This window comes from Puma concolor, chromosome B1, assembly GCF_028749965.1.
Source record: "Puma concolor isolate L17-30 chromosome B1, mPumCon1.1.hap2, whole genome shotgun sequence".
Lineage (NCBI taxonomy): Eukaryota > Metazoa > Chordata > Mammalia > Carnivora > Felidae > Puma > Puma concolor.
In genome coordinates, this window is record NC_141670.1 from 173,391,554 (window position 1) to 173,408,625 (window position 17,072).

Below are 17,072 nucleotides of genomic sequence, written 5' to 3' on the forward strand. Positions count from 1 at the left end.
CAATGCACTTTTTTCTGGTGTTGACTTTAAGTAACCTTTCACTATAATAAACTATAACTATGAGCATAACGGATGTGATAAGTTCTGTAAGTCCTTCCAGTGAATCACCGACCCTGATGGTGGTCTTGCATACCCCACCTACAATTACTAATTACCAAAGTCATAATAAAACCATACATTAAGCATTTACTAGGTTTTTCACTAACAGGTTAGAAGATTCTGAAATGGCCAGGCTAATGCCACAGTTAGTTCCTGAGACTGAAAGTTCACCAACTACTATATATACTTAGGTTAGAGAACAAATTAAGCCAGGAATAATACCAACAATTTCAGGGACATCTTTTTCTTCAAGTTTTCTGTTTTCTTTATTTGTGGTTCATTAGTTTATTTCTTAAGAAATCATTTTCCAGAGTTTCTTTTCTTTTTTTTAATATTTAGAATTCTTGAAACATCCAGAGATTCTTTGAAAAAACAAATTAGCTGCTAGTACTCTATTTCTTTGATAGAAATAAAACTTAAAAGGAATCGGCTACTCTTCATTACCTTCTTTAACAGAAAATTGACTTTGGGGCTATTTAGTAAAGCAGGAATCGTGGTTGTCTTCACCTCAAAAAAACATACTGAGCCCTTTAAACCTTCAAAAGGTTAATCAGATATAAATACATTCTCTCCTTTGAAAGAGCTTATACACAAAGGACATCAACAAAAGAGTAAACAATAAAACCGAAATACTGAAAACACAGCCAAAGGAGTATACTTAACATTTATATAATGAAGGAATTTTCTGTCATTTTTCCTTCTCCTTATACTTCTACACACACACACACACACACACACACACACACACACACACACCACCTATTCACAACTTCACCAATAAAAGGGATCGTTACCCAAGCTCTCTTTAGTTTATACATTAACATTTTTAGCTTTACTGCTCCTATAAAAAAACTGCAGGGAAGAAATCCTGAGTTTTCTTTTCTGAACCTATAAGGTACAAGCCAAATATGAGTTTATAAGATATCATGTGAAAGTACTGGTAGAACACTGATTATACAGAAGCTACCAGGGAAATGCACAGAGCCCCCACTGTCTTAAAGCAAACTATCAGGCTCTTAATTATCTTGGAAATTTAATACATTTAGAAATTCTGGTTTGATTTTATTTGAACATTCAGAAATTATTCAGATAATAATTTAAGCAATATATTATTATTTTAAGAAGAAAAAAATATTTGTACCAAGTAAACAACCAAAGCCAGCTTAGATTAGAATTAGAATTAAAAAAAACAAACATTTCGAGCAAAGGCAGGTTTGTAAAGGTCTATGACAATACTTTATCTTAATGGGATTTTTCTGGGTCATTAAAAAACATAAAATAGTCACAAAGCCCTTTCATAAAACAGAAATAAAGACTGAGAGGAAGAAAAAGAGAATCAAGTATACATATCACTATAGCATAACCATCTAGTCAATGCATTAATTGTATACAAAATAATTTCAGGTTTTTAGTATTGATTCCTAAATCTAAGATGCAATATTCCATTAGGAAAACAAATTGTCTATAATAGAATTTTGGCATTAACATTAAATACCAACTAATTAACATAGATGCCCAGTCTGCCTTTCATTGTTACAAGGAGAAAATGTAAAAATGTTCATTTGGCTCATTATCTAAAGTGTAACATTTTGGTCTCTAAAACTACATTTTTTCAAAGCAGATAGAAGGAATGGATGAAATAATGTGAAAGATTACACTGGAAAAGAAAAAATGGTTAAAACATTTAAAAAGAAAAAAATCCACAAGCAGGAGAAAACAAAGAAATGGAAATTAAAGAGATGCCTTTTGACATCAAATTTTTCTCTATGTTGACAAATTTCTGGCTTCAGAGTTGAGCTGCCTTGTATCTGCAGACTACCAAAAATATATATTCATGTCTAAGTAATGAACGGGGCATTTTAGTTCAACTAAACAACTGGTAAGTGCCTATGTGCAAGAATGTGGAAGGCCCAGTAAGTACTAAGGAAATGCATGCAAATTAGTGTTGCCCTTTCAAGGTGTCTCTTTAGGAAGCCATATGCTTATCATTTCAGCCATGCTGTTAATACTCCAAATATTTCTGGAACTTCTTTTTGGAACTACATTCACTCATTTTACAAACCAGTATAAACATTATAGTTTAAAGGGGACAGGCGAGCAATTGATAATGTGGTGTCTGAATCAGAAGATTCTAAACTTATTTTAAAGCTTATTGCTAGTACAAAAACAAAGATCTCCAGACCCTGCCACTGTTTGCTTTCACAGTTAACAGTATTTGGTTCTGTCCTAGAGTCAGCTCCACACACAGAAGTGGATAGTTAACCACCACTGAGCTAATCTGAAACACTGCATCTCAAACCCTGGAGGCAAATTAGAACAGGGAATTCTACAGAAGTTTGGAGGAATAAATGTATAAGCTCTCAAAATTTACGCTATTGGCTATGAATGGGATCATCTTAATCCGGGTTGATTTGATTTTGATATTCATTTTTAATATATTGTACCTTGGCTTCTTACTCCATCTCTGTTCCTCTCTTACTGGTTTTTATAATTGTGAAAGTTCATACACTAATATACAAGAGGTAAACATAGAAAATGCCAAGAAATAACCCAAGGTGGTGGGGGGGGGGGGGGTAACTGTACTTGGATCCTTCAGTGGACTCTTATTCTTCCTGTTAATGGAATTGCTTCCTTGTTCAATTTAATGACTGTGCATTACATCCATCTAAGGACGGGCACCCTCCTAGGCACAGGGAATCTGCAGTGAAAAACAGTTCTGGCCTGAAAGAGCTTGTTTTACTGGAACTCTCCAAATTCCTTGACATGCATCTGACCAAAGTTACACAAATATGTGAAAACAAAACCTGGTGTGCACCACAGGGCGGGAAGGGGACTGCGCTCCACAAATTCTCTCATTATTTTATTTTAGTGACGATCGTTGAGACTGGTACTACTCACACTTCAGAGCACTGAAAGCCAGCTCATAGGACGAACGCTGAAAGGATTCATCCTCAGACTCCGGCAAGGACCGCAGGGGTTCATTCCCATACTTTATTAAGACTTTCTCTGGCGACTTTTCGAATCGAATACCCTGAAAAACATTTGCTGCCATAATGTAAACGGAGTCCGGATAGCCAGTTTTTTCGGGTAAACCAGTTGAGTTTTTTTCGCCGGTTGATGTGTCACCTGACAGCACCAGGGAAGCGAGCTGGGAGATCTCCTCCGTATTTTTTTCTTTCGAAAACTCCAGTTCACTCGTGGCACGAAGCATGTTTGCCCCCTGACTGTGGTCGGTAACTCAAGATCGAATTACAACTCAGATGTTCCAGGAAATGGTTTTTCCCTGTACCTTAAGTATCGTCTCTGTGAAAATAAAAGGTTATCTCGGTAAATCACTATTCCTGCGGGACCCACTTGGTGGCCCATTTCGTTGTGGCCTGAAAGACTAAGAGGTGGCATCTACTGGCGGATCCGAGCGTCCCATGCTTGGGGCCGTACAAGACCTAACCAAACGTCCCCAACACTCAGAGAGGAGGTGGGAAGGTGTTTCGGGAATCCTCTCCCAAGCGACTTTTCCCTAGGCCCCTTTGGGGGTAGCGCTCCCCACGAGCCGCGTCTGCGGCCCCACGGGCGCCCCCTACCCAGGAGGGCGGATGTTTCCCGGGGCTTCGGGGACGGAGACGCGGCAGCCGTTGCACTTGGGGCACCGAAGGCCGGTGTCTGAACAGAGCCCTCGGGAGCCCGGGACGGCCGGGCGCCGGCGGCGGCCCGGGAAGGCAGTTCTGGCTTAAATGCAGCCTCTCCTACCAACCGTGTTCGGGGTGTGGGGGGCCCCGACCTCCGGCGCTCGCTTCGCTCCAGTTCCCGAAAGCAGCGCGCGCCTTCTGGCCTCCCCAGGTCACGCTCAGTGGCCCTTCGCGGACGCGGCGGCGGAGCTGGGTGGAGCGCGGCGCGAGTGGACCCACGGCTCAGGCCGGGCAAGGGTCGGCCTCTCCCACCTCTCGCGGTCGGCCGGCCGGCCGGCCGCGACCCCGTCTCCGTGGCAACCGGGAGCGTGGCCTGACGCCGCCGAGGGCCGTTCCCGCGGGACTTGGCCGGGTCCGCCTCTCACCCAGCCAGTTTGCTCTTCCTCCAGAGTTCCGCGACGCCAGCCCCAGACCCTTTGCGCAGTTGGATCGCTTCGTCCCGAGGGTCCTCGACTTCCCCAAAACCACAAGTGGCCCCCTCTTCCCGACACTTCCAGGTCGGTCTTCTTGAAAGCAAGAATTCTGTGTCGCTGACAGCACCCGCCTTGGCGCGTTGGGCAGAGGCGCAGGAAATGTTAAAACAGATGAGTGTAGAGCTACTGAAGAAAAGGGGGGAAAAGACGAGCCTACTTTATTTTCATACTTTTTAGAACAATGGATATCACATTAGACGGAGTCTTCCAGGGCAAGTTGGGTAAAGGTATTTGCCAACTTAAAACCGCATCCCTCCTTTCCAGGAGTTGCTTGCAAAGAAAGACTTTGCTGAAGTGGACCTACAAACGATCAAATTTGTCCCACCCTCCAAATTCTAGCATGGAACTGGGAACAAATATAAGCCTCCCCAGAGGGTTTTAATATGGTTACTTTAATTTTTGAGTCCACCTGGTGAGCTCCTACTCAATCTTTGAAACTCAGTGCAAGCATTGCCTCTATAAATCCTTCCTGATTGTATTAGGATATGAATTTAACCACTGTGATAGAGACCCAAACTAACCATTGGCCTCAACGGAACCAGTTTATTTCTCACATAAAGTCCTGTTGGCACAGCGGCTGTCCTCCACAAAGTTGTCAGGGCCCACACTCCTATTTTAGGCTCCATGGAAGGGCTTTGCTCTTCTCAACTTAGTCCAGTGTGGCTTACCACCCTGGCATACCATAGCAGTGGTTGGGGGAACTAAGAGGAAAGGGAGGGCATGCCCATTCCTTTCAAGGACATAACCTGAAAAGTACACACATCACTTTTGCTCACATTCCATTGGCCAGAACTTAGTCACATGGTATACCTAGCAGCAGAGGGGGTTTGCATTTGTGTCCAACTAGAAATCAAGGGAACCGTTGCTATGGAAGAAGAATGGATACTGGGGAACAATTAGCAGTCTTTGCTATAAGCCTCTATCTCTGACCCCTTCATCTGCTAGTCGTCTCATTTCCATTATTCCCAGAATGTCAAGTAACAAATATATATTAAGTCATTACCATGTATCTGGCATTATGTTTGGCCCTGGAAGTAAAAATGAATGTGTGGAAATGATCAGGGACCTTAACCCTCAAGAAATTAATGAATAGATAGATATACTTGTACTTGAGCACCCTTCAATTTTTATTATAAATATTTGTGAACATACTGTATTCCCCCTCCTTCTGTCATCTCGCTACCACATAGCCCATAAAACTCACACTCTTAAATAGTTTTATTATCTCTTTATTTTTATTATATGTAATATCATTTTATGCCCAGATACTAGCAAAATATCACTGTCTTTCACATGCACAGAAGATTACAAATACGAAGATGCCTTAGGGGTCATGATACATTTTACCATGCATCACACAGTACACAGTAAAATTTGCTGAAAATGTGAGACGATAGCTAGCTATAAACTTTGAAATATTATTGTCTTTTAAAATATAATTTCAGGAACTTCTTATTTTTCCATGATAGGTCAGTGTAAGTGACAGTTCGCTGTACTGAAAACAAGATTTAATGAGAGTCTCCATCCCCAAAGTAAAGCTTAAGCCAACAGTTGTGGGTGAGTGAATTCATGGTTACTATTTACTCTAATCATGTGTATAATCCTTCTTACCTCTCACATATGGTTAATGGTCTCATTGTGGACTTAAATCTCAGAGAGGACAGTACAAAAGTCACCATAGAGATAGGTGTGTGGATCAACTGCTGTGAAAACAAGGCAGTAAAAAATGTGGTCTTTGTTTAAGTTGCTCTCTGTAATATGATCAGAACATCAAATCAGAGATGGTGTAGAAAATTAAAAGTTAGTTACCTGGAGCTTTCTACTAAAAGAACTTAGACTGATTTTCTTTCCCCAGGGGGTAGAGTATTTGAAATATTTGTAAATTAACATTCCTTGCTAGTAGCTGGTAGCTAGCAGCCAGTGCATATTAGCCAAGTAGGTATTCAAAATACATTTTCTCACTTGCTTCAAGTTAATATGGACATATAAACTGTGCTCATTTCCATTGAAGCTTGCTACAGAAATGAAATTGTGTTTTTAAACATCAGAACTCAATTTATAATTATTGCCATTTAGAAATAATGGTTGACTTTTTTTTTTTTTTTTTTTTTTTTTTTTGCAACAATGCTTTTCATTATTCTTTTATAAAGTTACCTAGTGTTCCATTGTGGACCTAAGCCATATCCAACTGGGAACTTTGGGGTATTAGGGCAGGCATCAGGAGCCCTATTTGTCTGAGGATCCCCAAGACCCCCTGGGTAAGCTACATCTGGAGACTGATGGTCAGGTACTGAAATATCCCATCCCAGAGAAGAAGAGAATGGTAGATGCCAAGAAGGCAGGAAACTCACTCTGATGTGGGTGAACATCATCCTCTGATGCTGGGTGAGGCTTGGTGTGAAGGAATACTTTGCATATCATAGAGGGTAGCATTACTCAAGTGTCCTCTTCCCCGCTCCTTGTGGAAATTTGTCCCAAACAACTTGAAAAGGAAGTGGTAAGATGATAGTGTAAAGATGCCTTTGGAAAAATCAAAATATGATTGCACAAGCCCATCAAAGATTAACCAAAAGAGCCATAACCACTTGCAGAGGAGGGAAAAAAGTCTTTCTTAATTTGGAAGCAGCAGACAACTAGGATGGAGCAGAGTCCTGAAGGGTGAGGCAAGTGGAGAGGAATAAAAGTCCAGACCCTAGCAGTTCAGAGACAGAACCATTAGAAACAACATTCTGAAATTTAGAAGCCAAATATGCCATAGCACTAAGGAAGAGTTTGAGTTACCTGGAATGCAATGGGGAATGGAGGTTCAGGAGGCTTATCATCCCAGCCCTTGACTGTCTTTTGTGGCCCAGGAGAAAGGAAGGTTATGATAGACAACTGTTATAATAGATACCAACACAGTATTTTCCCAGAGCTGGTCATTCAAGCACCACCTTAGTGGATTATTTTTCCATATCCATATACTACCATTTATACAATTTACTCAATATTTTACTTTACTTTATTTTATTTTATTTTATTTTATTTTATTATTTTTTTTAGAGAGAGAGAACGCATAAGAAGGGGAGAGGAGCAGAGGGAGAGAGAGAGAGAATCTTAAGCAGGCTCTATGCTCAGTGTGGAGCCCGATGCAGAGCTCGATCCCATGACTCTGGAATCATGACCTGAGCCGAAATCAAGAGTCAGACGCTCAACCAACTGAGCCACCCAGGCGCCCCTACTCAATATTTTCTTTTAAATCAGGATCACAGTTTTACTTCAATAGAAAATTATAAATGGAAAATCAGTATCATTGCCATAAATGAAAATCATCACAACAAAAATAAAATAATACTATTAAATTCTAGTTAGAAGCTGGGTATCAAGGCTCAAGGCTTAAGGTTGACTGCTCTCGGGGCACCTGGGTGGCTCAGTTGGTTGGGCTCCTGAGTTCAGCTCAGGTCATGATCTCACAGTGAGTTTGAGCCCTGTGTAGGGTTCTGTGCTGACAGCTTGGAGCCTGGAGCCTGCTTCAGATTCTGTCTCCCTCTCTCTCTGCCTCTCCACGCTCACATTGTGTCTCTCTCTCAAAAATAAAATAAAAACATAAAAGAAAATAAAAAAAAAATAAGGTTGACTTCCCTCAGTTAAAAAGGAAAATGGGCAATGGTAGAGAGGTGTTAAACACCAATACAAAAATGAGACTTTCTCCTCATCAGAAGGATCAAAAGAGCCTTGGATAAAGAAGCTTTCTCAGTGTATATTTGTTATTCAATACTAATTCAGCATATCACTTCAAATCCTCTTCCATACATTTTTATTTAGTTTTTAAAGTTTATTTATTTATTTTGAGAGACAGAGACAGAGCTGGAGGTACAGAGAAAGAGGGAGAGAGAGAGAATGCCAAACAGGCTCTGCGTTGTTAGTGCAGAGCCTGACATGGGGCTCCAACTCACTAACTACGAGATCACGACCTGAGCCGAAACCAAGAGTCAGGCACTCAACCGACTGAGCCACCCAGGTGCCCCATCTTCCATACCTTTAATGGTGCTGCCTCTGCACTTGTGGAAACACTGTGTTAAGAGATTTGAATTCAAGAGTTAGATAGTTGGAAATGCAAACTGGTGCAGCCACTCTGGAACATAGTATGGAGGTTCCTCAAAAAATTAAAAATAAAACTACCCTATGACCCAGCAATTGCACTACTAGGTATTTTTCCAAGGGATACAGGTGTGCAGTTTCGAAGGGGCACATGCACCCCAATGTTTATAGCAGCACTATTAACAATAACCAAAGTATGGAAAGAGCCCAAATGTCCATCAATAGACGAATGGATAAAGAAGATGTGGCATATATACACACACACACATACATATACATACATACATATATATATATATATATATATATATATATATATATATATATATAATGGAGTATTACTCAGCAATCAAAAAGAATGAAATCTTGCCATTTGCAACTACGTGGATGGAACTAGAGGGTATTATGCTAAGCGAAATAAGTCAGTCAGAGACAAATATCATATGACTTCACTCATATGAAGACTTTAAGATACAAAACAGATGAACATAAGGGAAGGGAAGAAAAAATCATATAAAAGCAGAGAGGGGTACAAAACATAAGGGATTCTTAAATATGGAAAACAGGATTGCTGGAGGGGGTGTGGGAGGGGGGATGAGCTAAATGGGTAAGGGGCATCAAGGAATCTATTCCTGAAGTCATTGTTGCACTATATGCTAACTAACTTGGATGTAAACTAAAAAATGAATAAATTATTTAAAAAAAATAAATAAATAAACATGAAAAAAAAGAGAGAAACAATGCTTCCTCTGAAACAAGAGGGAGAAAATATAAGAAATTCAAAACTGGCAAAAAAGACATTAGAAGGATCTTGTCACAGATGAACTCAGTCCACTTACATGGCACAGTGGTAGTGGGAACTTTGAAACTAGATAGAATCAGAAGACCTGTTTTTTAGTCCTAATGTTGTCATTAGTTGCATAATCCAAGAAAGTCTCTTTGGTTTTTTGTATTTGTTTCTTGATATGTTGAAGTCTATGATTTATTTACTAAGAAAAAAGTAAGTGGAGAAGGATTTGAAGAGACTGAGAAAGTCAATAGGGGAAAGATATTTAAATATCTATTTTAATATTTATTTACCCATGTCTATTTAAAATGTCTATTCAAGGGGCACCTGGGTGGCTCAGTCAGTTAAGAGTCCATCTTTGGCTCAGGTCATGATCTTGCGGTTTGTGAGTTGGAGCCCCACATCGGGCTCTGTGTGGACAGCTCAGAGCCTGGACCCTGCTTTGGATTCTGTGTTTCCCTCTCTCTCTGTCTCTCCCCTGCTTGTGCTCCATCTCTCCCTCTCTCTCTCTCTCTCAATCTAAGACAAATAAACATTAAAAAATTTTTTTTAATATCTATTTGAAAGGTTTTTTTTTTTGCAAAAGAAGGCAGAAATGGAGGAATAAAAAGACAAAGACATAAGACATACAGAAAAAAAATAGAAAAATGGTGAATATAAATCCTACCTAATCTGTAATTGCATTAAATGTAAATGGATTAAATACTCAATTAAAAAGCAGAGGTTAGTAGAATGGATTTAAAAATCCAACTATATCCTGGCTACAAGAGACATATTTTAGATTCAAAGATACAAATAGGTTGAAAGTGAAAAGATAAAAAAATCAAAGCCATGCAAATGAGAACCAAAAGACAGGCTTGAGTGACTGCCATTATCAGACAAAATAGATTTGAAGACAATAATTATTTCTAGAATACTTTTTCTTAGAAAGTAAGTCATAGACTTGAACATATCAAGACATTTTGGCATTGGCAAAAGCTTAGTAAAATTGTGGCAAGTCAAAATTCTGCTGAATCAGTGATTTCATTGGGAGCTCTGGATGTGTGTTTTAAATTGAAACAACACTCATGCCTCAATGTTCGAATATCCTAGCAAATCAGAATGCATGAAAGAGGTAAAGGTATGGTTTTATGGAGATCCCTGACCCAAAGCTCAAAATACATAAAACAATAGGCACAGAATTACTTTGTGAAATGTCAGAGTCACTTTTCACTGAAATTATACATGTTGCCTTAGCATTTAAATGCTTGAGCAAATAGGGGCACCTGGGTGGTTCAGTTGGTTAAATGTCAGACTCTTGATCTCAGCTCAGGTAGATTAGGTTGTGAGTTTGAGCCCTGTGTTGAGCTCTACCCTGGGTGTGGAGCCTACTTAAAAAATTTTTAAATAAAAAATAAATGCTTACACAAATATAAAAGAAAAAATATTGCAAATTAAATTATTATTTCCTTTTCATATTCTAAAGTTAAGGATCATGAAGAGTCATATGAAATGGTGAAAAAAGATATTTTATGTTTTTATATAACTAAATAAAAATTTCCCACTCCCCCACCACACCAGACCCAATCACACCAGACCAATGAAACACTCAAAACAACAAAAACTCTGAGACAATAAGGACTCATCACTAGGTTTAAGTGTACTATCTTATTCTAAACTAGATTCAGAGAGCCATCTGCTGGTAAACTGATGAGTTGTCTATGCTTTTTTTCTTATTTTTTTAATGGATGTACAGTTAGGGTTGCCAGATTATATATACGGGCTGTTCAGTTAAATTTGAATTTTAGAAAATCAACAAATAATTTTTTTAGTGTAAGTATGTCTGTACAATACTTGCTCCATATGCCAATGCTACTTTGTCTTAAACTTTCAGTTATACTCTTTCAAGCAACTTAGAAAACATTTTCTTAAAATTCAGACAGTATGATTTTTTAGGAATATATTTATTACTATATTCACATGCTCCAGCATGAAGTGTTTTTCTTCCACCCTTCTAGCTTCTATCTGGCTCCTAATCATTTTTTAAATGAGTTCTTCCTACTTTATTTCTTTCCTGCTGCTGCAGTCTCATATTTAAGCAATCTAGCAAACAGAATTAAGCAAACAGAAAAATTCATCTTATCTTCTGTAGTACCTTAGTTGCAGATACTACTTATCTTTTTTTTTTTTAAGTTTATTTATTTATTTATTTTGAAGGGGGCAGGGGCAGAGAGAGAATCTAAAGCAGGCTCCACATTCATCCAGGAGCCAACAATGGGACTCCATCCCATGACTGTGAGTCATGACCAGAGTTGAAATCAAGAGTCAGATGCTTAACTGACTGAGCCATCTAAGCACCCTGATACTACTTATCTTTTAAAAAGTAAAGGGATATATCTGTATATGTTATTTTTGACATTTAACATTTTATTTTTTTTTTACAAAAAAAATTTTTTTAATGTTAATTTTCAAGAGAGAGAGACACACACAGAGCGCAACCAGGGGAGGGGCAGAGAGTGGGAGAATCCGAAGCAGGCTCCAGGCTCTGAGCTGTCAGCACAGAGCCTGACATGGTGCTTGAACCCACAAGCTGTGAGATCATGACCTGAGCCGAAGTCAGATGCTTAACCGACTGAGCCACCCAGGCATCCCAACATTTAACATTTAAAAAATTGTTTATTTATTTAGTTTGAGAGAGAGAGAGGGAACAGAGCAGGGACAGAGAGAGAGAGATAGAGAGAAGGAGAGAGAATCCCAAGCAGGCTCCACATTCATTGTGGAGCCCAACACAGGGCTCGATCCCACATGAAATCATGACCTGAGCTGAAATCAAGAGTCACCTGCTTAACTGACTGAGCCACCCAGGCAACCCAAGGACATTATTTTATTTTTTTTTTTTTTAAATTTTTTTTTTTTCAACGTTTATTTATTTTTTTTGGGACAGAGAGAGACAGAGCATGAACGGGGGAGGGGCAGAGAGAGAGGGAGACACAGAATCGGAAACAGGCTCCAGGCTCTGAGCCATCAGCCCAGAGCCTGACGCGGGGCTCGAACTCCCGGACCGTGAGATCGTGACCTGGCTGAAGTCGGACGCTTAACCGACTGCGCCACCCAGGCGCCCCAAGGACATTATTTTAAAGTGAAAGCATACAATAGGGTAATCTCTCAGGGGAAAAAAAGTACCATAGATAACAATAAAAAACATTTCTTTTCTCATTAGTTGTGGTTTTTAATTGAATGGCTTAATTTTATTTTGCCTATAGCGCAAATAGCAAAATAATTCTTTTAAATCTTGGTTGCATCGAATGATTGACTATAGTTGTAAAATCCAATTAGTTACAAACTTGCATTATAACATATCACAAGATGGAGATGTTGCTCCATGAAAGTGACTGTTAAAGACCAGGAGAAAAAAATCTTTTTTCCTTTTTTGAATATCTTTATTTTTTCTTAAAAAATTTTTTTGTTGTTGTTTAATGTTTAATTGTGAGAAAGAGAGAGATAATGTGTGAGCAGGGGAGGGGCAGAGAGAGAGAGAGAGAGAGACAGAATCTGAAGCAGGCTCCAGGCTCTGAGCTGTCAGCAAGAGCCCAATGCAGGGCACAAACCCATAAACCGCAAAATCATTACCTCAGCTGAAGTTGCACACTTAACCGACTGAACCACCGAGGTGCCCCTGTTTTCTTCTTTATCTTGCTCCTCATCTTCAGTCATTCAACATAGTGAGGAACATACAAAAAGCCTGTGTTAAAATCCCTGATTTGTCTCTTTATGCTTGTAATTCTAATTAAATTAACCTCCAGTCACCTTAGGATCCTCTGTAAACTCAGGCTTATGCTCTTGTTATGAAGATTACATTAAATAATATATTTGAAATAGCAATGCCTTCCAGTCAAAGCCACCAAGAACACATTAACAGTTGAAGAGGTTGTGTTTATCACTCATTGCAGTGAGGGGGAATGCACACCATGGGGAACAGGGTATAAAAAGACCTGTGATAGGATTGGGGCTGTAGTTTGTGATTTGTGGTAGAGTCCCAGGAAGCAGGGTTCACTATGGATTGAGTGCTGTCGGAATGCAAGGATGATCTATGGCTGGGTGGTCTCACCATGTATTTACAGAAGTCTCTCCTTTTCCATTGTTTCACTTTCTGCAGGGTTTTTTTTCCCCCCGTTTGTTTATTTATTTTTGAAAGAGAGAGAGAGTGTGTGAGTGAGGGAGGGGCAGAGAAAGAGAGAGGGGGAGAGAGAGCACAGGAGCCTGATGTGTGGCTCGAACCTACAAACCTTGAGAGCATGACCTGAGCTGAAATCAAGAGTCGGACACTTAACCAACTGAGCCACCCAGGAGCCCCACCCTTTCTGCAGTTCTAATTACCTTTGGTCAACGAAGGTCCAGAAGCAGATGACACTCTGACATACTGTCAGAAGGTCAATAATAGCCTACTACTATGTCACAGGGTCTGTGTCATTCACCTCACTACATCTCATCACGTAGGCATTTTATCATCTCACATTATCGTCAGAAAGGTGAATACAGTACAATAAGATGTTTTGAAAGAGACCACGTTCAAATAACTTTTATTACAGTATATTTTATAATTGTTCTACTGAATTTTTAGTTATTGTTAATCTCTTACTGTGCCTGATTTATAAATTAAAATTTATCATAGGTAGTTATATAGAGAGAAAAACATACTGGAAACACTTAGATCCTTGCAGATCTAACTTTGAAGTTCATTTATCCATGACCAGAGCAGCATTTGGCCTGGGAATAATTTCCCCCCATTACTGAGGCAAGACTCATCTTAGTATTCTACACCGTATCTGTGAATTCTGAGGTTTTCCAATCTGGCTGTTAGGAACAGGAACTATTTCTGGCCTTTGACGAGCTCCAAGAACTGTTTACTCTTCCCTGTAATCTCTTCAGGTGGTTCTTTCCCTGACCTTGGGTAATTTCCTCACAACACATTCACTGAGCAGCACTCAGCCGAATACTAAAGGGGCCCCTCTGCTCATCTCCAGAGTTGTCCCTCTCGGCCACGCTCTCTGATCCTGTGCTTTGCTCTGCGAGTGCTACTGGCCTTGGCTCCCTCAAACTTGCACCCCCATCTCCTCAACTCAGAGAGATGGCTGGGCTCCCCTCGGGCTCCCAGTTAGCTGAGTCCTGGAAATTCACTCTAGGCAATAAGCTGGAGGCAGCTATAGTCTTCCCTCATTTGTTTCCTATCCCGCAGAGATCACTGTCCTTTGTTGCCTACTGTCAGTATCTTGAATGCTTGTTTCCTTGAATCTTGTTTCCTACATTTTGTTCAGAGTTTTTAGTTGTTTCAGACGGGTGAGTAAATCACATTCTTGTTACTCCATGTTAACTAGAAGCAGAAGCTACCTTAAAAAAAAAAAGTATCATGTACTAAATCATTAGGTTAGAGTATCTTAAACAACAATGACAAACAAACCCTAAGATAGTACTTGGCTTAGTTCAGATTGCTGTAACAAAGTACCACGGACTGGGTGACTTAGAAATTTCTTTCTCACAGTCTGGAGACTGGAAATCCCAGATCACAGTGCCAGCATGGTTAGGTTCTGGTGAAAGCCGTCATCTGGGTTGCAGACTACTGATTTCTTGTTGTGTAAAAGTAAGCTGGCCCTCTGTCCTCTTACACAGGCACTAATTCCATTCATGAGGACCCCATTCTCATGACCTCCTTATCTCCCAAAGGTCTTTCCTCCAAATACCATCACACTGGAGATTAAATTCCAATGTACAAATTTTAGGGAGACACAAACATTCGGTCCATAATAACACCAAAAGCATATTTTTACTCAATATAAAGAATGCCTTTCTATAACCACAGTCATACAAAAATGGAACAGTTTTCCTTGAAAAGAAGTGTGTTCCCTGTCACTGCAGATGCAGACAGAGGTGATAAGCATTGTCAGAATATTGTAGAAAATATGCAGGTATGGTCGACAAACTATATAGCCCACAGGCCAAATCTGTCCTGCCACCTGTTTTTTGTTGACACAAAGCTGTACACATTTTTTTTTCTAACATACTGTGTATGTGTATGGTCTTTTCATGCTACAACGGCATAATGGAGCAGTTGTGATAGAGACTATGCCCTTCAAAACCTAAAATATCTTACTTTCTTCAGAAAAAGTTCACCAATCTTGGATTGAGGGATCAGATATGGCTGATGTGACAAAATGACTTCTTCGATGCCTTCCCAACTTGAGATTCTGTGAGTCTGTGAGTCTATGAGACTGAGAGTCTATGAGTCTGTGGAAGCAGGGAATACAATTTATTGCCTAATGCAAATTTTGCATCTTCTTCCACATATCTGTATTTATTTTAAATTCTTTTTAAGTTTATTTTGCTTATTTTTAGAGAGAGAGCGCACATGTGAGTGAGCAAGAGAAGGGCAGAGAGAGGGGGAGAAAGAGGACTCCAAGCAGTCCCCATGCTGTCGCACAGAGCCTGACGTGGGGCTTGAACTCACGAACCGCGGGATCATGACCCGAGCAGAAACCAAGAGTCTGATGCTTAACCGACTGAGCCACCCAGGTGCCTCTTTATTTATTTTGATGTAACCTTCTCTTCCCCATCTCACTTCGTTGGGTAAAATTGATCTTCCCTATGTTTTTCCTCGAGCTTTGCCTCCCTCCTCCCCACCTCACACCCACATATTCCTTGTGATGCGCTATCAATTCCTTCCCCTTCCGCTACCAGTTCTTTTACTTCTGCTTCTTTTTTTCTTTCCTCTTTTCTCTTCTTCCTCCCTTCTTCTTTGTCTCTGCGTCTCTTTCCCTCCCTCCTCCTTCTTCCTCTTCTCTTTTATTCAATAACTATTTCTCGAGCACCATGCCAGACAATATTCTAGACATTGGGGCCATCGCAGTGACAAGGCAGTTTCTGCCGTCACAAAGCTTACATTGGAACCCCAGTTTGAAAAGCAAGACCATGGTACGTCTTCAGGTCAAAAACAAGCCAGTGTCACCGAAAATCATTTCAGAGAATCCAAGGAAAGGCACACTCACCAACTGTCACGATGCAAGAAAACGCACAGCGATCGTTCCCCAGCAAAGGCACGCTTGTGTCTATAGTCTTGTCAAATTGCTGCCAATCTTAAATGGAAAAACCTTCTGATAACAAAGCATTTTAAATTTCAACTAGAATGAGAGTGAGAAAAGATTGGGCACCACTGTCCCCAAAGAACAATCTCAGCGCCACATATGATTTTGTATATGTGCCATATCAAAACGTTCTCACCTGTAGTTGCTGAAAGAGATTTTCTTTTGAGGATGAAAGGTACAATTACTGAAAGGGCATTTGACAACATGAAGTGAATTAAATTTCAGGAGCCACCAATGTCCCACAGCCAATCTTCCTAATTTTATTAAAAAACTAAAAATAACTTCCATTTCAATCTCTAGGGAAAACCTCTCTAACTCTAGTTTTTAATTAATTTTTCAAAACAAACTCTCCTTGGGGGCAGTAATCAACCAATGAATCAATCAGGCAATCAATCTCTCCTTTAGGAGAATGTACTTTGTAAAATCATTTCAATTTTGTTTTCTCAGAAACCTGAATTTAATGGAGAATTACTATAAATTATGATTCTGGAAAATAAGCAATGTTAACGTAACTGTGATACATTTGACCCCAGTAATTTAACAGTGCCCTCATCCCCAAGATGAACTTCAAACTCTGGTTTATAGAAAACTTCTAAAATGGAATTGCTACAAAGTCCTCATGTTGTTTCAAACAAAGGGACCTACTGTTGGCAAACCTGCTTGATTTTTGTCTCTTTGTTCTTTTCTTGAAAACTCCTGCTGTCTGTTCCATTTCTCTGGGCATGCAGTTGAGACTGTTGTTAAAATTCTTTCAAATTGAAATGTCTGTTCAGGAAAGGTATTCAGGAGGTCTGATGAATAGATACCTGACATTACTCTGCTTCTGAATAGG

The 17,072-nt window shown here is 39.9% G+C and overlaps 2 protein-coding genes across 4 annotated transcripts in view; one reads left to right on the forward strand and one right to left on the reverse strand.

Moving 5' to 3' along the window:
• NSUN7 (NOP2/Sun RNA methyltransferase family member 7) overlaps nt 1-4,005 on the reverse strand; it is a 52,844-nt gene extending 48,839 nt beyond the window's left edge. For 2 of the 3 annotated variants that reach the window (XM_025922029.2, XM_025922031.2), the window contains exons 1-2: nt 3,878-4,005; nt 2,998-3,402 (exon numbers count right to left, since the gene is read on the reverse strand). In XM_025922029.2, coding sequence (XP_025777814.1) covers nt 2,998-3,310 — 313 coding nt within the window. In that variant the 5' untranslated portion in view covers nt 3,311-3,402; nt 3,878-4,005. Of the gene's footprint in view, nt 1-2,997; nt 3,403-3,850 lie in introns of all 3 variants that reach the window. The other variant, XM_086705190.1, reaches the window with a different exon arrangement.
• The window catches only part of LOC147582033 (uncharacterized), a 36,510-nt gene continuing 22,959 nt past the window's right edge, over nt 3,522-17,072 (forward strand). The window contains exons 1-4 of the mRNA XM_086702983.1: nt 3,522-3,533; nt 3,637-4,282; nt 5,728-5,815; nt 15,495-15,671. Of these exons, the coding sequence (XP_086559109.1) occupies nt 3,522-3,533; nt 3,637-4,282; nt 5,728-5,741 (672 nt within the window). The 3' untranslated portion in view covers nt 5,742-5,815; nt 15,495-15,671. The remainder of the gene's footprint in view (nt 3,534-3,636; nt 4,283-5,727; nt 5,816-15,494; nt 15,672-17,072) is intronic.